Here is a 26723-nt window from a genome sequence, read left to right on the forward strand (position 1 = left end):
GTACTATACTGTAGGATACTGTACCATACTGTATGATAATGTACTATACTGTAGAATACTGTATGATAATGTACTATACTGTAGGATAATGTAACATACTGTATGATAATGTACTATACTGTAGGATACTGTACCATACTGTATGATAATGTACTATACTGTAGGATAATGTAACATACTGTATGATAATGTACTATACTGTAGGATACTGTACCATACTGTATGATAATGTACCATACTGTATGATAATGTACTATACTGTAGGATAATGTACCATACTGTATGATAATGTAACATACTGTAGGATAATGTACCATACTGTATGATAATGTACCATACTGTAGGATACTGTAACATACTGTATGATAATGTACTATACTGTAGGATAATGTAACACTACTTGTCTATTTATGGAAAAGTCACATTGATGAACTCTTTGGTCCGATCACAGTTTACTTATTTACTAATGGCACTGCCTACTCTAGATGACTCGTTTTTTAGATCATGTGAGCAAAAAATATTTCATTTTATTTGGAACGCTAAACCAGACAAAATTAAACGTGCCTATTTATATAATGAATATGAGTTTAGGGGGCTAAAATGTAAACCTTTCACTAAAAGCTTCACTCATCCATAAATTATACTGAAACCCCAAATGGTTCTCCAGTAGATTATTAAGGTTCATCCTTTGTTCAAAAATGACCTTTTTGCCTTCATACAGATTACAACTTCTCATTTCCGACTAATTGAAAATGCTATTTTGTTTAAAGTATCGCCCTTTCTTTAAACCTGTTGAGGCCACGGGTGCCGCTAGCGGCACTCCTCCCACATTCCACTGAAAAGGCAGAGCGGCAAATTAAAAAAAAACATTTTTTTTAAATATTTAACTTTCACACATTAACAAGTCCAATACAGCATATGAAAGGTACACATCTTGTGAATCAAGCCAACATGTCCGATTTTTTAAATGTTTTACAGGGAAGACAAAATATGTAAATCTATTACACCACTTTTCTACCTCCATCAGTTTTTTACTCCATCACTAGCTATCACTAATTCGACCAAATAAAGATATATATAGCCACTAACCAAGAAACAACTTCATAAGATGACAGTCTGATAACATATTTATTGTATAGCATATGTTTTTTTTGAAAAATGTGCATATTTATGGTATAAATCATAAATTACATTTCAGCTACAATCAGAAATTGCACCGAAAGCAGCCATAACATTGACAGACACCAACGTCAAATACCTAATTACTCCTCATAAAACATTTCTGAGAAATACATACTGTGCAGCAATTGAAAAACAGGATTCTTGTGATTCCAGACAATATTTCAGATTTATTAAATGTTTTATAGCGAAAACAAAATGTAGCGCTAAATTAGCATAGCCACGCCAGCCAGAACCAACTGGGCGCCCACGACCAGTTCACATGCACGACAGATATATGAAATAACATTATAAATTGGGTCTTACTTTTGCTGATCTTTCATCAGAATGTTGATCAAGGTGTCCTTAGTCCAGATGAGTCGTTCATTCCATTCAGAATGGTACCTTTCCCACTTCATTTAGCATGGGTACTAGTCGAGTGGCACGGATCTCTCCAACGTAAGCAAAGTCACAGAACGGAACACGGCAAAACTCCCGAAAAAATTCAAATAATCTGATTAAACTATATTGAAAAAACATACATTACGATGATATGGTCTCATTTATCAAATCAAATCCGAGCCGGAGATAGTTGACATCCGACACGGCAGCAAAACAAAACACAATCTCTCTTCCAAGTCGCGCGCTTCAGACTTCCGGAAATGGACGGTCACGTCAAAGAAATAGGTCTTATTTCACGTCAGAACAAGATAAACACAAAATTTCTCCTCTGACGTCCTCTTGACACCCAGAGGAAGGCGTATGAGGTGTGTTTCGGGTCATAGGTGGCATGACCATGTATAGGCAGAGCGTTGAAGCGAGCATAGACATCTTGCATTCTACTTCCTGTTCAGGGAAAGTGCTGCCAAATGACTTCTGTTCCACTCAGAGAAAAAATTCAAACGTTTTTAGAAACTAGAGGTTGTTTTCTATCCAATAGTAATAAACATATGCATATTGTACTAGCAAGAATTGAGTACGAGGCCGTTTAAAAATCATACGATTTTCACCAAAAGTGAAAATAGCACCCCTGGTCCCCAACAGGTTTCTTTAACAAGCCACAAAGCTGGTTCCAATTTCAGTTTTATCATCCAGAAAAGATAAAACAAATGTTACAACAAATGTTATGGTTAAACTGAAATATACTGATTAATAAAACAAACATTCTTTATGGATAAAACAAAATGGAGGAGTTGTGTCACATATGCAGTTATGGAAAATATGGGAATATCTGCTCAGTCCAAGCTTACAACCAACTGATTGCAGCACTACAACAAAACTGGATGAGGCAAGAGGAAAAGGGAGAAGGTAGGGAACTTGTTTGTCTGCCATATATTAAAGATACAAATTGGCTGAAAGGAACTGGCATAAATAGAAAAATATACCAGTTTCATCTGAGGACAAAAATGTTAACAGCTGCGTATACAGGATGCAAAATAAATGGGAGATTTTCGATGTACCAATTTCATGGCAGATGGTTTATGAACTGGTACAAAAAACTACACTTGATTCAACACTTAGAGTTTTTTAATTTAAATTATTATATACAATTCTTGCCACCAACAGAATGCAATATACTGTATATGGGACATACAACAATCTCAGCTCTGTAGATTTTGTTGTGAAGAGACAGAATCAATAGATCATTTATTCTGGTATTGCCCCTATGTAGCTTATTTCTGGACACAGGTTCAGGAATGATAAAAAAATCTCAACATGCACTTAAAATTAACCTTATAAGTAGCAGTGTTGGGCGATTTGGAAAGCCACTCTCTCTCTCTCTCTCTCTCTCTCTCTCTCTGTGTCTCTCTCTCTCTGTGTCTCTCTCTCTCTCTCTCTCTCTCTCTCTCTCTCTCTCTCTCTCTGTGTCTCTCTCTCTCTCTCTCTCTCTCTCTCTCTCTCTCTCTCTCTCTCTCTCTCTCTCTCTCTCTCTCTCTCTCTCTCTCTCTCTCTCTCTCTCTCTCTCTCTCTCTCTCTCTCTCTCCTGTCCATTCAGAACCCTAACACTCTCTCTCTCTTCCGTCCAATCAGAAACACCGTACTGGACCCGACCGGACCGCATGGAGAAGAAGCTCCTCGCCATCCCAGCAGCCAATACCGTCAAGTTCCGCTGCGCTGCTGCCGGCAACCCCACACCCTCCATCCATTGGCTGAAGAACGGGAAGGAGTTTAAGGGCGAGCAGAGGATGGGTGGAATCAAGGTGAGTCAGACAGCCAATTAGAAGTTAGTCTGCATCCAAAATGGCACCCTATTCCTTATACTGCACCAGAGCACTACATAGAGCACTACATAGAGCACTACATAGAGCACTACATAGAGCACTACATAGAGCACTACATAGAGCACTACATAGAGCACTACATAGAGCACTACATAGACTACTACTTTTAAGTCCTGTTGGTCAAAAGTGATACACTGTATAAGGAATAAATAGGGTGCCTAGTTACCATCCTGCTGTGTTGAGAAAGAGCCCCTGGTTGCTGACTGTGTGTTTGAAGGCGTAAATATAAAAGGCATGGGAAACATATGTTAAAATTGCCCAAGCAAGTGAAGTAGATAATTAACTAAAGTTAAATATACAATAAAATCAACATTACACTCAAAAGTTCCCCAAAAATAGAGACGTTTCAAATGTGATATTATGTAAATTAACAGTGTTGTAACGATGTGCAAATAGTACAAAAGGGAAAATAAATAAACATACGTAAATATGGGTTGTATTTACAATGGTGTTTGTTCTTCACTGGTTGCCCTTTTCTTGTGGCAACAGGTCACAAATCTTGCTTCTGTGATGGCACACTGTGGTATTTCACCCACTCACTCTTTGGATTCTTCATTTACATTGAGCTGATTTCTGACGTGCTGTTCCTTCTTTTTCCGTAGTGCATTTCTGTATAATTTTAGTCATTCACCATAGTGAAGGCGTAGACTCAGGTTTTCTGGGTCTCTGTTTTTGGCTGGACAGGTTTCTCAATTTCTTTCTTAGGTTTTTGCATCCTTCATCAAACCGTTTATCATTGTTATTAATTTTCTTATGTTGTCTGTTTGAAATGTTTAGATTTGATATTGAAACTGAGTGGTCAAATATACTGTTTAGGTTTCCTACTGCCAAGTTTACACCTTCACTATAACAGTGAAACGTTTTGTCCAGGTATTGTCTGAAAGGGATTGAATTTGTTGTTGCCTAATTGTTTTTTGGTAGGTTTCCACACTACTTTCCTTCCATCTATAGCATTTCTTAATATTATTCAGTTCCCTTGGGTTTGATGCCTCATGATTGAGTATTGCTCTGTTCAAGTAGACTGTGAATTTGCTGTGGTCTGATAGGGGTGTCAGTGGGCTGACTGTGAACGCTCTGTGAGACTCTGGTTTGAGGTCAGTGATAAAGTAGTCTACAGTACTACTGCCAAGAGATGAGCTATAGGTGTACCTACCATAGGAGTCCCCTCGAAGCCTACCATTGACTATGTGCATACCCAGCGTGCAACAGAGCTGCAGGAGTTGTGACCCGTTTTTGTTGGTTATGTTGTCATAGTTGTGTCTAGGGGGGCATATGGGGGAGGGAATGCTGTCACCTCCAGGAAGGTGTTTGTCCCCCTGTGTGCTGAGGGTGTCAGGTTCTTGTCCAGTTCTGGCATTTAGGTTGCCACGGACTATTACTTGTCCCTGGGCCTGGAAATGATTGATTTCCCCCTCTAAGATGGAGAAGCTGTCTTCATTAAATTATGGGGATTCTAGTGGGGGAATATAGACAGCACACAGGAGGACATTTTTCTCTGTTGAGATCATTTTGAATTTATGTTAAGATAATTTCCTTTTTAATTTCTAGCCAAATGTAAAATGTTCCTGTTTTGATTCATTTAATAAAGTGGTTTAGGTCTGCTCTATATCAAATTAGCATGCCCCCTGAGTCTCTTTCATGTTTCACACCTGGTAGTGTGGTGGATGGGACTACCAGCTCTCTGTAACCTAGAGGACAACCAGTGGGTCCGTCTCCTCTATACCACCCACCTGGTAGTGTGGTGAATGGGACTACCAGCTCTCTGTAACCTGGAGGGCAACCAGTGGGTCCGTCTCCTCTATACCACCCACCTGGTAGTTTGGTGGATGGGACTACCAGCTCTCTGTTACCTAGAGGACAACCAGTGGGTCCGTCTCCTCTATACCACCCACCTGGTAGTGTGGTGAATGGGACTACCAGCTCTCTGTAACCTGGAGGGCAACCAGTGGGTCCGTCTCCTCTATACCACCCACCTGGTAGTGTGGTGGATGGGACTACCAGCTCTCTGTAACCTAGAGGGCAACCAGTGGGTCCGTCTCCTCTATACCACCCACCTGGTAGTGTGATGGATGGGACTACCAGCTCTCTGTAACCTGGAGGGCAACCAGTGGGTCCGTCTCCTCTATACCACCCACCTGGTAGTTTGGTGGATGGGACTACCAGCTCTCTGTTACCTAGAGGACAACCAGTGGGTCCGTCTCCTCTATACCACCCACCTGGTAGTGTGGTGAATGGGACTACCAGCTCTCTGTAACCTGGAGGGCAACCAGTGGGTCCGTCTCCTCTATACCACCCACCTGGTAGTTTGGTGGATGGGACTACCAGCTCTCTGTTACCTAGAGGACAACCAGTGGGTCCGTCTCCTCTATACCACCCACCTGGTAGTGTGGTGAATGGGACTACCAGCTCTCTGTAACCTGGAGGGCAACCAGTGGGTCCGTCTCCTCTATACCACCCACCTGGTAGTGTGGTGGATGGGACTACCAGCTCTCTGTAACCTAGAGGGCAACCAGTGGGTCCGTCTCCTCTATACCACCCACCTGGTAGTGTGATGGATGGGACTACCAGCTCCCTGTAACCTAGAGGACAACCAGTGGGTCTGTCTCCTCTATACCACCCACCTGGTAGTTTGGTGGATGGGACTACCAGCTCCCTGTAACCTAGAGGACAACCAGTGGGTCTGTCTCCTCTATACCACCCACCTGGTAGTTTGGTGGATGGGACCACCAGCTCTCTGTAACCTAGAGGACAACCAGTGGGTCCATCTCCTCTATACCACCCACATGGTAGTGTGGTGGATGGGACTACCAGCTCTCTGTAACCTAGAGGGCAACCAGTGGGTCCGTCTCCTCTATACCCCCCACATGGTAGTGTGGTGGATGGGACTACCAGCTCTCTGTAACCTAGAGGGCAACCAGTGGGTCTGTCTCCTCTATACCACCCACCTGGTAGTGTGGTGGATGGGACTACCAGCTCCCTGTAACCTAGAGGACAACCAGTGGGTCCATCTCCTCTATACCACCCACCTGGTAGTGTGGTGGATGGGACTACCAGCTCCCTGTAACCTAGAGGACAACCAGTGGGTCCATCTCCTCTATACCACCCACCTGGTAGTTTGGTGGATGGGACTACCAGCTCTCTGTAACCTAGAGGACAACCAGTGGGTCCGTCTCCTCTATACCACCCACCTGGTAGTGTGGTGGATGGGACTACCAGCTGTCTGTAACCTAGAGGGCAACCAGTGGGTCTGTCTCCTCTATACCACCCACCTGGTAGTGTGGTGGATGGGACTACCAGCTGTCTGTAACCTAGAGGACAACCAGTGGGTCCGTCTCCTCTATACCACCCACCTGGTAGTGTGGTGGATGGGACTACCAGCTGTCTGTAACCTAGAGGGCAACCAGTGGGTCTGTCTCCTCTATACCACCCACCTGGTAGTGTGGTAGATGGGACTACCAGCTCCCTGTAACCTAAAGGGCAACCAGTGGGTCCATCTCCTCTATACCACCCACCTGGTAGTGTGGTGGATGGGACTACCAGCTCTCTGTAACCTAGATGGCAACCAGTGGGTCTGTCTCCTCTATACCACCCACCTGGTAGTGTGGTGGATGGGACTACCAGCTCTCTGTAACCTAGAGGGCAACCAGTGGGTCCATCTCCTCTATACCACCCACCTGGTAGTTTGGTGGATGGGACTACCAGCTCTCTGTAACCTAGAGGACAACCAGTGGGTCCGTCTCCTCTATACCACCCACCTGGTAGTGTGGTGGATGGGACTACCAGCTGTCTGTAACCTAGAGGGCAACCAGTGGGTCTGTCTCCTCTATACCACCCACCTGGTAGTGTGGTGGATGGGACTACCAGCTGTCTGTAACCTAGAGGACAACCAGTGGGTCCGTCTCCTCTATACCACCCACCTGGTAGTGTGGTGGATGGGACTACCAGCTGTCTGTAACCTAGAGGGCAACCAGTGGGTCTGTCTCCTCTATACCACCCACCTGGTAGTGTGGTAGATGGGACTACCAGCTCCCTGTAACCTAAAGGGCAACCAGTGGGTCCATCTCCTCTATACCACCCACCTGGTAGTGTGGTGGATGGGACTACCAGCTCTCTGTAACCTAGATGGCAACCAGTGGGTCTGTCTCCTCTATACCACCCACCTGGTAGTGTGGTGGATGGGACTACCAGCTCTCTGTAACCTAGAGGGCAACCAGTGGGTCCATCTCCTCTATACCACCCACCTGGTAGTGTGGTGGATGGGACTACCAGCTCTCTGTAACCTAGAGGGCAACCAGTGGGTCCATCTCCTCTATACCACCCACCTGGTAGTTTGGTGGATGGGACTACCAGCTCCCTGTAACCTAAAGGGCAACCAGTGGGTCCATCTCCTCTATACCACCCACCTGGTAGTGTGGTGGATGGGACTACCAGCTCCCTGTAACCTAAATGGCAACCAGTGGGTCCATCTCCTCTATACCACCCACCTGGTAGTGTGGTGGATGGGACTACCAGCTCCCTGTAACCTAAAGGGCAACCAGTGGGTCCATCTCCTCTATACCATTTTTCTTGTAGGATGACAATGTCTGTATTTCCAATGTCTTTGATGAAGTCCAGGTTCCTGCTCTTTAGGCCAAAGGCAGATGACCTCAGGCCTTGGATATTCCAGGATGAGATAGTGAAGGCTTTGTGTTCCATAAAGTGTCCAATGTTGTTGGTCGTGTGGTTTGGCCTCAGACCAGTAAGTGTGAGCAGAGCCTGCTGAGCATCTGGGACATGAAATTGGCTTGGGCTAGTGTAAGAGTGGGGGTTGGGCCTGTTTGCCCACTCACGGCCTGGGCGTATGTGTGACTTCCATGTTGAGGCTCTCTTTGCGGGGGTGGGGTGCATGGGGTGGGCAGGAGGGGTATAGATCTGATCTGAGTGGGCCTAAATTGTATGTGGGCATGGTTGACTTGGGGGGGTGTTGATTGGTTGGGGTGTGGATGTGGCTGGTGGTGTTGTAGTCTGGATGTAAGTCCTCTCGGCGTGGGTCCTCTATGTGTAGGTCCACGGGGGGGTCCCGCAGGTCTGGGAGGGTGTCTCGCTGGTCTGGGCGGGGTGTCTATTGATCTGTTGCTCCTGTGTGAAGTATTGGGGATACGTTTGAGAGCGATGTCCTTTAGAGTCCGGGTGAAGGTGGGCACTGCTGCCTTGTAGAGGTGGACCTGGTCATAGAGGCTGTTCAAGTCCAGGGTGGAGTGGTGGGCCAGGAAAACATTTGGTTTTGAGGCACAGTCACAGGAAATGATTGCGTTTACCCGCTGTATGGTGGCAGGGTGTAAGTCTTTTCGTGGTAGCAGGGTGGAGATAACCACTTGTGCGTAGGGGAAAGTAGAAGAAGCTTTTTCCATCACTCCCTTCAGTGCTGTGGCCACCCTTTCCTGCTGTGCTCTCACGTTGTTTGTGCCTGTGTGTATTATTATGTGGCTGGGTGACCCTAGTTGGTCCTCAGACAGAAGGTCTAGGGTGCTGGGTGAACCTAGTTGGTCCTCAGACAGAAGGTCTAGGGGGCGCTGGGTGTATTATTATGTGGCTGGGTGAACCTAGTTGGTCCTCAGACAGAAGGTCTAGGGGGCGCTGGGTGTATTATTATGTGGCTGGGTGAACCTAGTTGGTCCTCAGACAGAAGGTCTAGGGGGCGCTGGGTGTATTATTATGTGGCTGGGTGAACCTAGTTGGTCCTCAGACAGAAGGTCTAGGGGGCGCTGGGTGTATTATTATGTGGCTGGGTGAACCTAGTTGGTCCTCAGACAGAAGGTCTAGGGGGCGCTGGGTGACCCTAGTTGGTCCTCAGATAGAAGGTCTAGGGGGCGCTGGGTGAACCTAGTTGGTCCTCAGACAGAAGGTCTAGGGGGCGCTGGGTGTATTATTATGTGCCTGGGTGAACCTAGTTGGTCCTCAGACAGAAGGTCTAGGGGGCGCTGGGTGTATTACTATGTGGCTAGGTGAACCTAGTTGGTCCTCACACAGAAGGTCTAGGAGGCGCTGGGTGAACCTAGTTGGTCCTCAGACAGAAGGTCTAGGGCGCGCTGGGTGTTTGGACACCAGAGTTTAGTGTGTTTGGGGAAAAGTTTTTTTCTTGTATATATTTCCCATTTGAGTCCATAAGGAGAACATTCTCTGTCTGGTGAATGTCCTCAGTGGGTGTGGGGGGGTTGTCAGGAGGGGTATCAGGGTGGCTGACGGGGGGGTGCTCAGAGGGGGTGAGATCCCCTGGACTTGGGGTTCTTCATTTGTCTGTTCTGCTGTGATGTCGAGGCTATGGTCAGGGTCTGGGGTGGACTGTTCTGCTGTGGTGTCGAGGCTATGGTCAGGGTCTGGGGTGGACTGTTCTGCTGTGATGTCGACGCTATGGTCAGGGTCTGAGGTGGACTGTTCTGCTGTGGTGTCGAGGCTATGGTCAGGGTCTGGGGTGGACTGTTCTGCTGTGATGTGGAGGCTATGGTCAGGGTCTGGTGTGGACTGTTCTGCTGTGATGTGGAGGCTATGGTCAGGGTCTGGTGTGGACTGTTCTGCTGTGATGTCGACGCTATGGTCAGGGTCTGAGGTGGACTTTTCTGCTGTGGTGTCCAGACTTTTGTCGGGAGCTGAGGTGGGCTGATCTGCTGGCTTCTCTGTGGGGTTGGCCACCTCTCTAGTGGGTTGTTCTCTGTCACACTCCATCCCCCTCACCCTCTCCTACATCCCCCTCACCCTCTCCTCCATCCCCCTCAACCTCTCCTCCAGCAGTCTGATCCTCTCCTCTAGTGCTCTGTTCTTCTCCTGCTCTTGCTTTTTATATTGTTGATGTTGTCTCACCACAATCCAGAGTGCAGATAAGTCTCTCTCCACCTCCAGCTCTCCATGTCTGGTTGAGGGGGTGTTGTTGAGCTGGACTGTTTTTTGTGCTGACTGGAGTGTAGTCAGCTGCTGTTCCAGCTCCACCTGCCTTACCTCCAGCTGGGTGAATTTATCCTTCATTTCAACGAGGGAGTAGTACTCTGTGCTGGGAGGTTTACTTTCCGCTTGGGGTTGCTCGTCTGTGGGGTTATATAATGAAGAGGTCTGGTCTGACCCGCTCAGGAGAGAACTTCTCCTGCTGGGCTAATTCTTTGATTAGGTGAAAGTCCATCTGAAACTGTTTGGGGTTGCCCTGTACCAATACTGTTCCAGACTTATATAGATTTATATTAGCTGACTCAGAGTCCTCATTGTCTAGTATCCTGAGTTTCCACCGCTCGTTAACACCACCTCTCTTAACAGAGGGGTAGTGTGATAATATAGGACTGTGCCATGCTAGGGGATGGTTTGTGTGGAAGATGAGGTTGCTGATGTACCCATTTTTATAGCAGTCAGCAAAAAGTGTCTCTTGATTTTCCATAAGGAGCTTCATTTTGTGATCTTTTCTTGCATTATCATTCTTTACACTCACAGGGTACTGTATTTAAATACCTCTGAACAGCAGGAGGCAGCTTCTAAGGCCTCTCCATTTGGTTGGAGGAGACTGTTCGACTCTCCTGCCTTTGTTGGGCTAAAGGGCTTGGACACCTCTCACTTGACACGTCAGTGCTAATTGAAGTTGTATCGAGCTTGGCAGCCTTAATATAGCATTCAGTCCTTATAAAGTAATGTAATGTATTTTTCTTCTTGGCTTTAGGAAATAAACTATACCTTCAGACTAAACATTACTCACTCAGTTCCAGGTTGGATGGTGTTTTCAGGTTTCTGTTGTTCTCCAGAACATTTGCTGTATAGCGTTGGAATAATAATCTTTGGTAGTTGTAAACCTTCCAGGGGATTCCGTAATTCCATCCAAAATCAGGTTGTGGGTTTTGAGTTTTGATTTGGAGTGAAGGTTATGTTGTAGAGGGTAGTATCCTGTATATTTTCCTGACAAAAGATCCAAGTTTATCGAACTCTAAATCTATATTTTTTTAAGAACATGCTGAAAAATGCAGGACCTCATCTGATCATGACCTTTTTCTCTCTCTTTCTGTCTCTTTCTATTGGTCATATTTACCATAGATCTGGCCGACTGGCCCACTGCTCTGCTGTGACACAACCAATCATCCTGCTAACTGGCTAGGTCTGATAGAGCTGTACAGTACATGAATAACCTGCTGGTGTCTACAGACAGATCCATACATTACTAACCCTTAGCCCTGCTGGTGTCTACAGACAGATCCATACATTACTAACCCTTATCCCTGCTGGTGTCTACAGACAGATCCATACATTACTAACCCTTATCCCTGCTGGAGTCTACAGACAGATCCATACATTACTAACCCTTATCCCTGCTGGTGTCTACAAACAGACCCATACATTACTAACCCTTATCCCTGCTGGTGTCTTCAGACAGATCCATACATTACTAACCCTTATCCCTGCTGGATTCTTCAGACAGATCCATACATTACTAACCCTTATCCCTGCTGGTGTCTTCAGACAGATCCATACATTACTAACCCTTATCCCTGCTGGAGTCTACAGACAGATCCATACATTACTAACCCTTATCCCTGCTGGTGTCTACAGACAGATCCATACATTACTAACCCTTATCCCTGCTGGTGTCTTCAGACAGATCCATACATTACTAACCCTTATCCCTGCTGGTGTCTACAGACAGATCCATACATTACTAACCCTTAGCCCTGCTGGTGTCTACAGACAGATCCATACATTACTAACCCTTATCCCTGCTGGTGTCTACAGACAGATCCATACATTACTAACCCTTATCCCTGCTGGTGTCTACAGACAGATCCATACATTACTAACCCTTATCCCTGCTGGAGTCTACAGACAGATCCATACATTACTAACCCTTATCCCTGCTGGTGTCTACAGACAGATCCATACATTACTAACCCTTATCCCTGCTGGTGTCTACAGACAGATCCATACATTACTAACCCTTAGCCCTGCTGGTGTCTACAGACAGATCCATACATTACTAACCCTTATCTCTGCTGGAGTCTACAGACAGATCCATACATTACTAATCCTTAGCCCTGCTGGTGTCTACAGACAGATCCATACATGAATAACCTGCTGGTGTCTACAGACAGATCCATACATTACTAACTAGAGGTCGACCGATTATGATTTTTCATTGCCGATACCGATACCGATTATTGGAGGACAAAAAAAGCCGATACCAATTAATCGGCCGATTTATTTATTTAAAAAAAGTTTTTAAAATATATATATACAGTATATATACAGTGGGGAGAACAAGTATTTGATACACTGCCGATTTTGCAGGTTTTCCTTCTTACAAAGCATGTAGAGGTCTGTAATTTTTATCATAGGTACACTTCAACTGTGAGAGACGGAATCTAAAACAAAAATACAGAAAATCACATTGTATGATTTTTAAGTAATTAATTTGCATTTTATTGCATGACATAAGTATTTGATACATCAGAAAAGCAGAACTTAATATTTGGTACAGAAACCTTTGTTTGCAATTACAGAGATCATACGTTTCCTGTAGTTCTTGACCAGGTTTGCACACACTGCAGCAGGAATTTTGGCCCACTCCTCCATACAGACCTTCTCCAGATCCTTCAGGTTTCGGGGCTGTCGCTGGGCAATACGGACTTTCAGCTCCCTCCAAAGATTTTCTATTGGGTTCAGGTCTGGAGACTGGCTAGGCCACTCCAGGACCTTGAGATGCTTCTTACGGAGCCACTCCTTAGTTGCCCTGGCTGTGTGTTTCGGGTCGTTGTCATGCTGGAAGACCCAGCCACGACCCATCTTCAATGCTCTTACTGAGGGAAGGAGGTTGTTGGCCAAGATCTCGCGATCCATGGCCCCATCCATCCTCCCCTCAATACGGTGCAGTCGTCCTGTCCCCTTTGCAGAAAAGCATCCCCAAAGAATGATGTTTCCACCTCCATGCTTCACGGTTGGGATGGTGTTATTGGGGTTGTACTCATCCTTCTTCTTCCTCCAAACACGGCGAGTGGAGTTTAGACCAAAAAGCTCTATTTTTGTCTCATCAGACCACATGACCTTCTCCCATTCCTCCTCTGGATCATCCAAATGGTCATTGGCAAACTTCAGACGGGCCTGGACATGCGCTGGCTTGAGCAGGGGGACCTTGCGTGTGCTGCAGGATTTTAATCCATGACGGCGTAGTGTGGTACTAATGGTTTTCTTTGAGACTGTGGTCCCAGCTCTCTTCAGGTCATTGACCAGGTCCTGCCGTGTAGTTCTGGGCTGATCCCTCACCTTCCCCATGATCATTGATGCCCCTCGAGGTGAGATCTTGCATGGAGCCCCAGACCGAGGGTGATTGACCGTCATCTTGAACTTCTTCCATTTTCTAATAATTGCGCCAACAGTTGTTGCCTTCTCACCAAGCTGCTTGCCTATTGTCCTGTAGCCCATCCCAGCCTTGTGCAGGTCTACAATTTTATCCCTGATGTCCTTACACAGCTCTCTGGTCTTGGCCATCGTGGAGAGGTTGGAATCTGTTTGATTGAGTGTGTGGACAGGTGTCTTTTATACAGGTAACGAGTTCAAACAGGTGCAGTTAATACAGGTAATGAGTGGAGAACAGGAGGGCTTCTTAAAGAAAAACTAACAGGTCTGTGAGAGCCGGAATTCTTACTGGTTGGTAGGTGATCAAATACTTATGTCATGCAATAAAATGCAAATGAATTACTTAAAAATCATACAATGTGATTTTCTGGATTTTTGTTTTAGATTCCGTCTCTCACAGTTGAAGTGTACCTATGATAAAAAGTACAGACCTCTACATGCTTTGTAAGTAGGAAAACCTGCAAAATCGGCAGTGTATCAAATACTTGTTCTCCCCACTGTATATCATACACACACACACATTTTTGTAATAATGACAATTGCAACAATACTGAATGAACAATGAACACTTATTTTAACTTAATATAATACATAAATACACACACGCACACAGCTCTGAAGTGACAATGATACTGAAGAGTCTGCTTAGGAGACAAATACTCTCAACTGTTTGAATAAAAATAGAGTTTAAGTTACCTGTGATGAATGTTGAAAACAAAAACTTTAATTTCTATATGCAGGAAATCCTATTTTAATAATGGGCATGGTAAGAATTGACAACCAAAGTGCGAGTCATAATTCCCATGACACCTAGCAAAATCTGAAAAGCGGTTCCTTCATTTATTCCATAGGATATTTTTAGATTCACTTAAAATAAGGTCTGTGTTTCGTGTAGGCTTACATCACCGTGCCAATTTTATAACTGTGTAGATATCCATAGGACAAGGTAACTCTGATTAATATTGGCTAAATATAAGCGAAGATTTAAAAAAATGTAGAGTGGATTTATGAAAATATGTTGACAAACTGTAACGGCTGTCGCTCTCCTCATCCTCGGACGAGGTGAGGAGAGAAGGATCTTCAGACCAAAATGCAGCTTGAGGGAAATAAGCCATCTTTATTATAAATACGACGATGGCAACACGAAAACACAAACACTTTCCAAACTACAAAATAAGAAAACGACGTTGACGCAACCTGAACATAAACTTACATAACTAAACATAAACTTACGTACAGGAAAACAGACGACATCGAAACGAAACGAAACAAACAAACGCTACAGTCCCATGTGGTACGAACAGACATACGGACACAGGAGACAACCACCCACAAACAAACACTGTGAACAGCCTACCTAAATATGACTCTCAATTAGAGGAACGCCAAACACCTGCCTCCAATTGAGAGCCATACCAGGCAACCCTAAACCAACATAGAAACAGATAACATAGAATGCCCACCCAAACTCACGTCCTGACCAACTAACACACAAAAACTAACAGAAATAGGTCAGGAACGTGACAGTACCCCCCCCACAAGGTGCGAACTCCGGACGCACCAGCACAAAGTCTAGGGGAGGGTCTGGGTGGGCATCTAACCACGGTGGTGGCTCAGGCTCCGGGCGCGGTTCCCACCCCACCATAATCCATCCTAGCCCCCTCCCTTCAAGAATGTCCACCCTCTTACTTCCCCCACTTAAATTTAGGGGCAACACCAGAATCAAGGACAGCTCTGGGACAAGGTAGCTCAGGACATAGGGATAGCTCAGGACAGAGGGATAGCTTAGGAGAGAGAGGTAGCTCAGGATAAAGAGGTAGCTCAGGATAGAGGGGCAACTCCGGACTGAAGGGCAGCTCCGGACAGAGAGACAGCTCTGGACTGAGGGGCAGTTCTGAATTACTAGCCGCTTCTGGCTGAGGGACAGCTCATGGCTGACTGACGGCTCTGGACGCTCATGGCAGGCTGACGGCTCTGGACGCTCATGGCAGGCTGACGGCTCTGGACGCTCATGGCATGCTGACGGCTCTGGACGCTCATGGCATGCTGACGGCTCTGGACGCTCATGGCAGGCTGACGGCTCTGGACGCTCATGGCAGGCTGACGGCTCTGGACGCTCATGGCAGGCTGACGGCTCTGGCTGCTCATGGCTCTCTAACGGCTCTGGCTGCTCATGGCTCTCTGACGGCTCTGGCTGCTCATGGCTCTCTGACGGCTCTGGCTGCTCATGGCTCTCTGACGGCTCTGGCTGCTCATGGCTCTCTGACGGCTCTGGCTGCTCATGGCTCGCTGACGGCTCTGGCAGATCCTGTCTGGCTGGCGGCTCTGGCAGATCCCGTCTGGCTGGCGGCTCTGGCAGATCCTGTCTGGCTGGCGGCTCTGGCAGATCCTGTCTGATTGGCGGCTCTGGCAGATCCTGTCTGATTGGCGGCTCTGGCAGATCCTGTCTGGTTGGCGGCTCTGGCAGATCCTGTCTGACGGGCGGCTCTAGCGGCTCCTGTCTGGCGGACGGTTCTAGCGGCTCCTGTCTGGCGGACGGCTCTGTAGGCTCATGGCAGACGGGCGGCTTTGCAGGCTCATGGCAGACGGGCGGCTTTGCAGGCTCATTGCAGATGGATGGCTCAGACGGCGCTGGGGAGACGGATGGCTCAGATGGCGCTGGGGAGACGGATGGCTCAGATGGCGCTGGGTAGACGGATGGCTCAGACGGCGCTGGTGAGACGGATGGCTCTGGCCGGATACGGCGCACTGTAGACCTGGTGCGTGGTGCCGGAACTGGAGGCACCGTGCTAATGATAAGCACCTTCCTACTAGTGCGGGGAGCAGGGACAGGGCACACTGGACTCTCAAAGCCCACTCTATACCTGGTGCGAGGTACCGGCACTGGTGACACCGGGCTGAGGGCAAGCACATCAGGATTAGTAGGGGGAGAAGAAACAGTGTGTACAGGGCTCTGGAGACGCACTGGTAGCTTAGTGCGTGGGGCCGGAACTGGAGGCACCGGGCTAGATACAAGCACTACAGGGAGAGTGCGTGGAGGAGGAACAGGGCTCAGGATACGCACTGGTAGCCTAGTGCGTAGTGTAGACACTGTAGGTACTAGGCTGGGGCGGGGAGGTGGTGCCGGAAATACCGGACCGTGGAGGCGTACTGGCACTCTTGAGCATTGAGCTTGCCCAACCTTACCTGGTTGAATACTCCCGGTTGCCCGACCAGTGCGGGGAGGTGGAATAACCCGCACCGGGCTATGTAGGCGAACCGGGGAAACCATGCGTAAGGCAGGTGCCATGTATGCCGGCCCGAGGAGACGCACTGGAGACCAGACGCGTTGAGCCGGCCTCATGACACCTGGCTCAATACTCAATCTAGCCCTACCAGTGCGGGGAGGTGGAATAACCCGCACTGGGCTATGCACTCGTACAGGAGACACCGTGCGCTCTACTGCGTAACACGGCGCCTGCCCGTACTCCCGCTCTCCACGGTAAGCCTGGGAAGTGGGCGCAGGTCTCCTACCTGCCCTTGGCCCACTATCTCCTAGCCCCCCCCCAAGAAATTTTTGGGAATTACTCACGGGCTTTTTTGGCTTCCGTGCCAGACGCGTTCCCTCATAGCTCCGGTTCCTCTCCCCGGTAGCCTCTGCTCTCCTCAGTGCCTCCACCTGTTCCCATGGCTTTTCGGGCTTCCAGCCACGTCTCCTTGCTGCCTCCTCAAACCACCGCTCCTGGGCTTTAGCTGCCTCCCTCTCTTCCTGGGAACGGCGATTTTCTCCTGCCTTAGCCCAGGGACCTTCTCCATTCATTATCTGCTCCCATGTCCAGAAATCCTTGTTTTTCTCCTGTCCCTTACTCCGTTTATTTTTCCCTTGCCGCTTGGTCTTAGCGTGGTGGTGGGTGATTCTGTAACGGCTGTCCTCTCTCTCTTCATAAGAAGAGGAGGAGTAGTGATCGAACCAAGGCGCAGCGGGTTGTGAATACATGATGAATTTTATTTTAAATAAACAAAACGAACAAACACGAAAACGAACTATACTTGAAAATGATACAAAATAACAAAACGAAAGTAGACAGACCTGAACGACGAACATACATAAACACGAGAACGCACGAACAGGGAAAAATAGCCTACATGAAATGAACAAACCGTAACAGTCCCGTACGGTGCGACAAACACTGACACAGGAGACAACCACCCACAAACAAACACTGTGAACAGCCTACCTAAATATGACTCTCAATTAGAGGAACGCCAAACACCTGCCTCCAATTGAGAGCCATACCAGGCAACCCTAAACCAACATAGAAACAGATAACATAGAATGCCCACCCAAACTCACGTCCTGACCAACTAACACACAAAAACTAACAGAAATAGGTCAGGAACGTGACACAAACGTTACCTTATCCTAGTGAGATTTACACGGGTATCAAAACGTCGAGGCGGTTTAAGCCTGCACGAAACACAGACCTTATTTGAAGTAGATCAAGACATTCTCTATGGAAGACATGAACGTTAAAATAACGAAGGAACCCCTTTCAAATTCAGCCGCAAGTTATTACAGGAATTATAACGCGTCGACTATTTCTCTCTAAACCATATACCTTTGACTAATCTGGAAACTATCACCTCGAAAACAAAACGTTTATTCCGTTCCGTATTTTATCTAACGGGTGGCATCCATGAGTTTAAATATTCCTGTTACATGCACAACCTTCAATGTTGTCATAATTACGTAAAGTTCTGGCAAATTAGTTCGCAAAGAGCCAGGCGACCCAAACTGTTGCATATACCCTGACTCTGCGTGCAATGAACGCAAGAAAAATGACACAATTTCACCTGGTTAATATTGCCTGCTAACCTGGATTTCTTTTAGCTAAATATGCAGGTTTAAAAATATATACTTGTGTATTGATTTTAAGAAAGGATTTGATGTTTATGGTTAAGTACACATTGGAGCAATGACAGTCATTGATTGATTGTTTTTTATAAGATAAGTTTAATGCTAGCTAGCAACTTACCTTAGCTTACTGCATTCGCTAACAGGCAGGCTCCTCATTGGAGTGCAATGTAATCAATGCAAGATTGGATCCCCCGAGCTGACAAGGTTAAAAATCTGTCGTTCTGCCTCGTTTCCTAGGCCGTCATTGAAAATAAGAATGTGTTCTTAACTGACTTGCCTAGTTAAATAAAGATTAAATAAAGGTGTAAAAAAATAAAAAAATAAATAAAAATCGGCAAATCGGCGCCCAAAAATACCGATTTCCGATTGTTATGAAAACTTGAAATCAGCCATTCCGATTAATCGGTCGACCTCTATTACTAACCCTTGTCCCTGCTGGTGTCTACAGACAGATCCATACATTACTAACCCTTATCCCTGCTGGTGTCTACAGACAGATCCATACATTACTAACCCTTATCCCTGCTGGTTCTGATAGGACTGTTAATCAGTCAGGTGAGGACAGAGGAGCTGTTTCTAGAATTTGTAGAGAGGAGAGCTTTATGTAGTTCTGACCAGACCAAAACTCTTGTCTTTCCCATGTAGTTCTGACCAGACCAAAACTCTTTCCCATCCATGCTTCCCATCACAGCCAGATCTGTAAAACCTTAACTCTTGCTGACTGCAGATTAAAGCTGCTTAAAGGCCCAGTGCTGTCAAAAACATGATTTTGCTGTGTTTTATATATATTTCCACACTATGTGGTGGGAATAATACTGTGAAATTGTGAACATTATACTAATGTCCTTTTACTGTAAGAGAGGTATGAAAAGACCGCCTGAAATTACAACATGTTTTGGTGGGATGGAGCTTTGTGGGAGAGGTGGCTGACTAGGGGGCTGGGGTAGAGGGGGGCTGTGGTGGGGAATGGGGTGGGGAAGGGTACAAAAAACATTTGCCAGCCTGTGCTATTCCTGCCCTCTGTTACCATGCAACTTAACAAAAAAATACAGTCATAATATTTACACTGGTTCATTATTTTCCACATTGGCCTTCAAGAGAGAAAGAGAAGAGAGAAACATATAAGGGGTAGAAAGAGAGGGAGAGGAGAGGAGAGAGGGAGAGGGAGGGAGAGGAGAGAGGGAGAAGAGAAAACATAGTAAGACAGAAGGGGTAGAAAGAGAGGGAGAGGAGAGAGGGAGAGTGCGAGGGAGGGAGAGGAGAGAGGGAGAGGGAGGGAGAGGGAGGGAGAGGAGAGAGGGAGAAGAGAGAGGGAGAAGAGAGGAACATAGTAAGACAGAAGGGGTAGAAAGAGAGGGAGAGGAGAGAGGGAGAGGGAGAGAGGGAGAGGAGAGAGGGAGAGGAGAGAGGGAGGGAGAGGAGAGAGGGAGAGGGCGAGGGAGGGAGAGGAGAGGAGAGAGGGAGAGGAGAGAGGGAGAGGGAGGGAGAGGAGAGAGGGAGAAGAGAGAGGGAGAAGAGAGGAACATAGTAAGACAGAAGGGGTAGAAAGAGAGGGTGAGGAGAGAGGGAGAGGGGGAGAGGGAGAGGAGAGAGGGAGAGGAGAGAGGGAGGGAGAGGAGAGAGGGAGAGGGCGAGGGAGGGAGAGGAGAGGAGAGAGGGAGAGGAGAGAGGGAGAGGGAGGGAGAGGAGAGAGGGAGAAGAGAGAAACATAGTAAGACAGAAGGGGTAGAAAGAGAGGGAGAGGAGAGAGGAAGAGGGAGAGGGAGGGAGAGGAGAGAGGGAGAGGAGAGAGGGAGAAGAGAGAGGGAGAAGAGAGAAACATAGTAAGACAGAAGGGGTAGGAGAGAGGGAGAGGGCGAGGGAGGGAGAGGAGAGAGGGAGAGGAGAGAGGGAGAAGAGAGAGGGAGAAGAGAGAAACATAGTAAGACAGAAGGGCTAGAAAGAGAGGGAGAGGAGAGAGGGAGAGGGCGAGGGAGGGAGAGGAGAGAGGGAGAGGAGAGAGGGAGAGGGAGAGGGAGAGAGGGGGAGGAGAGAGGGAGAGGGGAGAGGAGAGAGGGAGAGGGAGAGGGAGGAGAGAGGGAGAAGAGAGAGGGAGAAGAGAGAAACATAGTAAGACAGAAGGGGTAGAAAGAGAGAGAGCGGGAGAGGGCGAGGGAGAGAGGGAAAGGAGAGAGGGAGAGGAGAGAGGGAGGGAGAGGAGAGAGGGAGAGGGCGAGAGGGAGAGGAGAGAGGGAGAGGGAGAGAGGGAGAGGGAGAAAGGGAGAGGAGAGAGGGAGGGAGAGGAGAGAGGGAGAGGGCGAGAGGGAGAGGAGAGAGGGAGAGGGAGGGAGAGGAGAGAGGGAGAAGAGAGAGGGAGAAGAGAGAAACATAGTAAGACAGAAGGGGTAGAAAGAGAGGGAGAGGAGAGAGGGAGAGGGCGAGGGAGGGAGAGGGAGGGAGAGGAGAGAGGGAGAAGAGAGAGGGAGAAGAGAGAAACATAGTAAGACAGAAGGGGTAGAAAGAGAGGGAGAGGGGAGAGGGCGAGGGAGGGAGAGGAGAGAGGGAGAGGAGAGAGGGAGAGGGAGAAGAGAGGAACATAGTAAGACAGAAGGGGTAGAAAGAGAGGGAGAGGAGAGAGGGAGAGGGAGAGAGGGAGAGGAGAGAGGGAGAGGAGAGAGGGAGGGAGAGGAGAGAGGGAGAGGGCGAGGGAGGGAGAGGAGAGAGGGAGAGGAGAGAGGGAGAGGGAGAGGAGAGAGGGAGAAGAGAGAAACATAGTAAGACAGAAGGGGTAGAAAGAGAGGGAGAGGAGAGAGGGAGAGGGCGAGGGAGGGAGAGGAGAGAGGGAGAGGAGAGAGGGAGAGGTGAAGGGGTTAAATGGTTTTGCCCAGTGAAGGGGTTAAATGGTTTTACCCAGTGAAGGGGTTAAATGGTTCTACCCAGTGAAACATAGTAAGACAGAAGGGGTAGAAAGAGAGGGAGAGGAGAGAGGGAGAGGGCGAGGGAGGGAGAGGAGAGAGGGAGAGGAGAGAGGGAGAGGGAGGGAGAGGGGAGAGGAGAGAGGGAGGGAGAGGAGAGAGGGAGAAGAGAGAGGGAGAAGAGAGAAACATAGTAAGACAGAAGGGGTAGAAAGAGAGAGAGAGGGCGAGGGAGAGAGGGAGAGGAGAGAGGGAGAGGAGAGAGGGGGGGAGAGGAGAGAGGGAGAGGAGAGAGGGAGAGGGCGAGAGGGAGAGGAGAGAGGGAGAGGGAGGGAGAGGAGAGAGGGAGAAGAGAGAGGGAGAAGAGAAAACATAGTAAGACAGAAGGGGTAGAAAGAGAGGGAGAGGAGAGAGGGAGAGGGCGAGGGAGGGAGAGGGAGGGAGAGGAGAGAGGGAGAAGAGAGAGGGAGAAGAGAGAAACATAGTAAGACAGAAGGGGTAGAAAGAGAGGGAGAGGGGAGAGGGCGAGGGAGGGAGAGGAGAGAGGGAGAGGAGAGAGGGTGAGGGAGGGAGAGGAGAGAGGAGAGAGGGAGAGGGTGAGGGAGGGAGAGGAGAGAGGGAGAGGGAGAGGGAGAGGGAGAAGAGAGAAACAGAGTAAGACAGAAGGGGTAGAAAGAGTGGGAGAGGAGAGAGGAAGAGGGCGAGGGAGGGAGAGGAGAGAGGGAGAAGAGAGAGGGAGAGGGAGGGAGAGGGGAGAGGTAGAAGAGAGAGGGAGAGGTGAAGGGGTTAAATGGTTTTGCCCAGTGAACGGGTTAAATGGTTTTACCCAGTGAAACATAGTAAGACAGAAGGGGTAGAAAGAGAGGGAGAGGAGAGAGGGAGAGGGCGAGGGAGGGAGAGGAGAGAGGGAGAGGAGAGAGGGAGAGGGAGGGAGAGGGGAGAGGAGAGAGGGAGGGAGAGGAGAGAGGGAGAAGAGAGAGGGAGAAGAGAGAAACATAGTAAGACAGAAGGGGTAGAAAGAGAGAGAGAGGGCGAGGGAGAGAGGGAGAGGAGAGAGGGAGAGGAGAGAGGGAGAGGGCGAGAGGGAGAGGAGAGAGGGATAGGGAGGGAGAGGAGAGAGGGAGAAGAGAGAGGGAGAAGAGAAAACATAGTAAGACAGAAGGGGTAGAAAGAGAGGGAGAGGAGAGAGGGAGAGGGAGGGAGAGGGAGAGAGAGGAGAGAGGGAGAAGAGAGAGGGAGAAGAGAGAAACATAGTAAGACAGAAGGGGTAGAAAGAGAGGGAGAGGGGAGAGGGCGAGGGAGGGAGAGGAGAGAGGGAGAGGAGAGAGGGTGAGGGAGGGAGGGAGAGGAGAGAGGAGAGAGGGAGAGGGTGAGGGAGGGAGAGGAGAGAGGGAGAGGGAGAGGGAGAAGAGAGAAACAGAGTAAGAAGGGGTAGAAAGAGAGGGAGAGGAGAGAGGGAGAGGAGAGGAGAGAGGGAGAGGAGAGAGGGAGAGGGAGGGAGAGGAGAGAGGGAGAAGAGAGAGGGAGAAGAGAGAAACATAGTAAGACAGAAGGGGTAGAAAGAGAGGGAGAGGAGAGAGGGAGAGGGCGAGGGAGGGAGAGGAGAGAAACATAGTAAGACAGAAGGGGTAGAAAGAGAGAGAGAGGGAGAGGGCGAGGGAGAGAGGGAGAGGAGGGAGAGGAGAGAGGGAGAGGGCGAGAGGGAGAGGAGAGAGGGAGAGGGAGGGAGAGGAGAGAGGGAGAGGGCGAGGGAGAGAGGGAGAGGAGAGAGGGAGGGAGAGGAGAGAGGGAGAAGAGAGAGGGAGAGGGCGAGGGAGAGAGGGAGAGGAGAGAGGGAGAGGGCGAGGGAGGGAGAGGAGAGAGGGAGAAGAGAGAGGGAGAAGAGAGAAACAGAGTAAGACAGAAGGGGTAGAAAGAGAGGGAGAGAGGGAGAAAGGGAGAGGAGACAGGGATAGGGCGAGGGAGGGAGAGGAGAGAGGAGAGAGGGAGAAGAGAGAAGGAGAAGAGAGAAACATAGTAAGACAGAAGGGGTAGAAAGAGAGGGAGAGGAGAGAGGGAGAGGGCGAGGGAGGGAGAGGAGAGAGGGAGAAGGGGTTAACCCCTTCACTGGGTAGAACCATTTAACCCGTTCACTGGGTAGAACCATTTAAATGGTTCTACCCAGTGTAGGGGTTAAACTGTTCTACCCAGTGTAGGGGTTAAATGGTTTTGCCCAGTGTAGGGGTTAAATGGTTCTACCCAGTGAACGGGTTAAATGGTTCTACCCAGTGTAGGGGTTAAACTGTTCTACCCAGTGTAGGGGTTAAATGGTTCTACCCAGTGTAGGGGTTAAATGGTTCTACCCAGTGAAGGGGTTAAATGGTTCTACCCAGTGAACGGGTTAAATGGTTCTACCCAGTGTAGGGGTTAAATGGTTCTACCCAGTGTAGGGGTTAAATGGTTCTACCCAGTGAACGGGTTAAATGGTTCTACCCAGTGTAGGGGTTAAATGGTTCTACCCAGTGTAGGGGTTAAATGGTTCTACCCAGTGTAGGGGTTAAATGGTTCTACCCAGTGTAGGGGTTAAATGGTTCTACCCAGTGAAGGGGTTAAATGGTTCTACCCAGTGTAGGGGTTAAATGGTTCTACCCAGTGAACGGGTTAAATGGTTCTACCCAGTGAACGGGTTAAATGGTTCTACCCAGTGAAGGGGTTAAATGGTTCTACCCAGTGAACGGGTTAAATGGTTCTACCCAGTGAACGGGTTAAATGGTTCTACCCAGTGTAGGGGTTAAATGGTTCTACCCAGTGTAGGGGTTAAATGGTTCTACCCAGTGAACGGGTTAAATGGTTCTACCCAGTGAACGGGTTAAATGGTTCTACCCAGTGTAGGGGTTAAATGGTTCTACCCAGTGAACGGGTTAAATGGTTCTACCCAGTGAACGGGTTAAATGGTTTTACCCAGTGAACGGGTTAAATGGTTTTACCCAGTGAACGGGTTAAATGGTTCTACCCAGTGTAGGGGTTAAATGGTTCTACCCAGTGAACGGGTTAAATGGTTCTACCCAGTGAACGGGTTAAATGGTTCTACCCAGTGAACGGGTTAAATGGTTTTACCCAGTGAACGTGTTAAATGGTTCTACCCAGGGTAGGGGTTAAATGGTTCTACCCAGTGAAGGGGTTAAATGGTTCTACCCAGTGAACGGGTTAAATGGTTCTACCCAGTGAACGGGTTAAATGGTTCTACCCAGTGAACGGGTTAAATGGTTCTACCCAGTGTAGGGGTTAAATGGTTCTACCCAGTGAAGGGGTTAAATGGTTCTACCCAGTGAACGGGTTAAATGGTTCTACCCAGTGAACGGGTTAAATGGTTCTACCCAGTGTAGGGGTTAAATGGTTCTACCCAGTGTAGGAGTTAAATGGTTCTACCCAGTGAACGGGTTAAATGGTTCTACCCAGTGAAGGGGTTAAATGGTTCTACCCAGTGTAGGGGTTAAATGGTTCTACCCAGTGAACGGGTTAAATGGTTCTACCCAGTGTAGGGGTTAAATGGTTCTACCCAGTGAAGGGGTTAAATGGTTCTACCCAGTGAAGGGGTTAAATGGTTCTACCCAGTGAAGGGGTTAAATGGTTCTACCCAGTGAACGGGTTAAATGGTTTTACCCAGTGAACGTGTTAAATGGTTCTACCCAGGGTAGGGGTTAAATGGTTCTACCCAGTGAAGGGGTTAAATGGTTTTACCCAGTGAACGTGTTAAATGGTTCTACCCAGGGTAGGGGTTAAATGGTTCTACCCAGTGAAGGGGTTAAATGGTTCTACCCAGTGTAGGGGTTAAATGGTTCTACCCAGTGAACGGGTTAAATGGTTCTACCCAGTGAACGGGTTAAATGGTTCTACCCAGTGAACGGGTTAAATGGTTCTACCCAGTGTAGGGGTTAAACTGTTCTACCCAGTGAACGGGTTAAATGGTTCTACCCAGTGAACGGGTTAAATGGTTTTACCCAGTGAACGTGTTAAATGGTTTTACCCAGTGAACGTGTTAAATGGTTCTACCCAGGGTAGGGGTTAAATGGTTCTACCAGTGAAGGGGTTAAATGGTTCTACCCAGTGTAGGGGTTAAATGGTTCTACCCAGTGAACGGGTTAAATGGTTCTACCCAGTGAACGGGTTAAATGGTTCTACCCAGTGTAGGGGTTAAATGGTTCTACCCAGTGTAGGGGTTAAAATGTTCTACCCAGTGAACGGGTTAAATGGTTCTACCCAGTGAACGGGTTAAATGGTTCTACCCAGTGAACGGGTTAAATGGTTTTACCCAGGGTAGGGGTTAAATGGTTCTACCCAGTGAAGGGGTTAAATGGTTCTACCCAGTGAACGGGTTAAATGGTTCTACCCAGTGTAGGGGTTTAACAGTTCTACCCAGTGAAGGGGTTAAATGGTTCTACCCAGTGAACGGGTTAAATGGTTCTACCCAGTGAACGGGTTAAAAGGTTCTACCCAGTGTAGGGGTTAAATGGTTTTACCCAGTGAAGGGGTTAAATGGTTCTACCCAGTGAACGGGTTAAATGGTTCTACCCAGTGAACGGGTTAAATGGTTTTACCCAGTGAACGTGTTAAATGGTTCTACCCAGGGTAGGGGTTAAATGGTTCTACCCAGTGAAGGGGTTAAATGGTTCTACCCAGGGTAGGGGTTAAATGGTTCTACCCAGTGAAGGGGTTAAATGGTTCTACCCAGTGTAGGGGTTAAATGGTTCTACCCAGTGAACGGGTTAAATGGTTTTACCCAGTGAACGTGTTAAATGGTTCTACCCAGGGTAGGGGTTAAATGGTTCTACCCAGTGAAGGGGTTAAATGGTTCTACCCAGTGAAGGGGTTAAATGGTTCTACCCAGTGAACGGGTTAAATGGTTCTACCCAGTGAACGGGTTAAATGGTTCTACCCAGTGAACGGGTTTAATGGTTCTACCCAGTGAACGGGTTAAATGGTTTTACCCAGTGAACGTGTTAAATGGTTCTACCCAGGGTAGGGGTTAAATGGTTCTACCCAGTGTAGGGGTTAAATGGTTCTACCCAGTGAAGGGGTTAAATGGTTCTACCCAGTGAACGGGTTAAATGGTTCTACCCAGTGAACGGGTTAAATGGTTCTACCCAGTGTAGGGGTTAA

The 26723-nt window shown here is 48.0% G+C and overlaps 1 protein-coding gene across 1 annotated transcript in view; it reads left to right on the forward strand.

The window, feature by feature from the left end:
* Positions 1–3218: 3218 nt before the first annotated feature.
* LOC139553117 (fibroblast growth factor receptor 3-like) overlaps positions 3219–26723 on the forward strand; it is an 80423-nt gene continuing 56918 nt past the window's right edge. The window contains exon 1 of the mRNA XM_071365071.1: positions 3219–3359. Coding sequence (XP_071221172.1) covers positions 3219–3359 — 141 coding nt within the window. The remainder of the gene's footprint in view (positions 3360–26723) is intronic.

The sequence above is a fragment of the Salvelinus alpinus genome, chromosome 25 (genome assembly GCF_045679555.1).
Source record: "Salvelinus alpinus chromosome 25, SLU_Salpinus.1, whole genome shotgun sequence".
NCBI classification, from domain to species: Eukaryota; Metazoa; Chordata; class Actinopteri; order Salmoniformes; family Salmonidae; genus Salvelinus; species Salvelinus alpinus.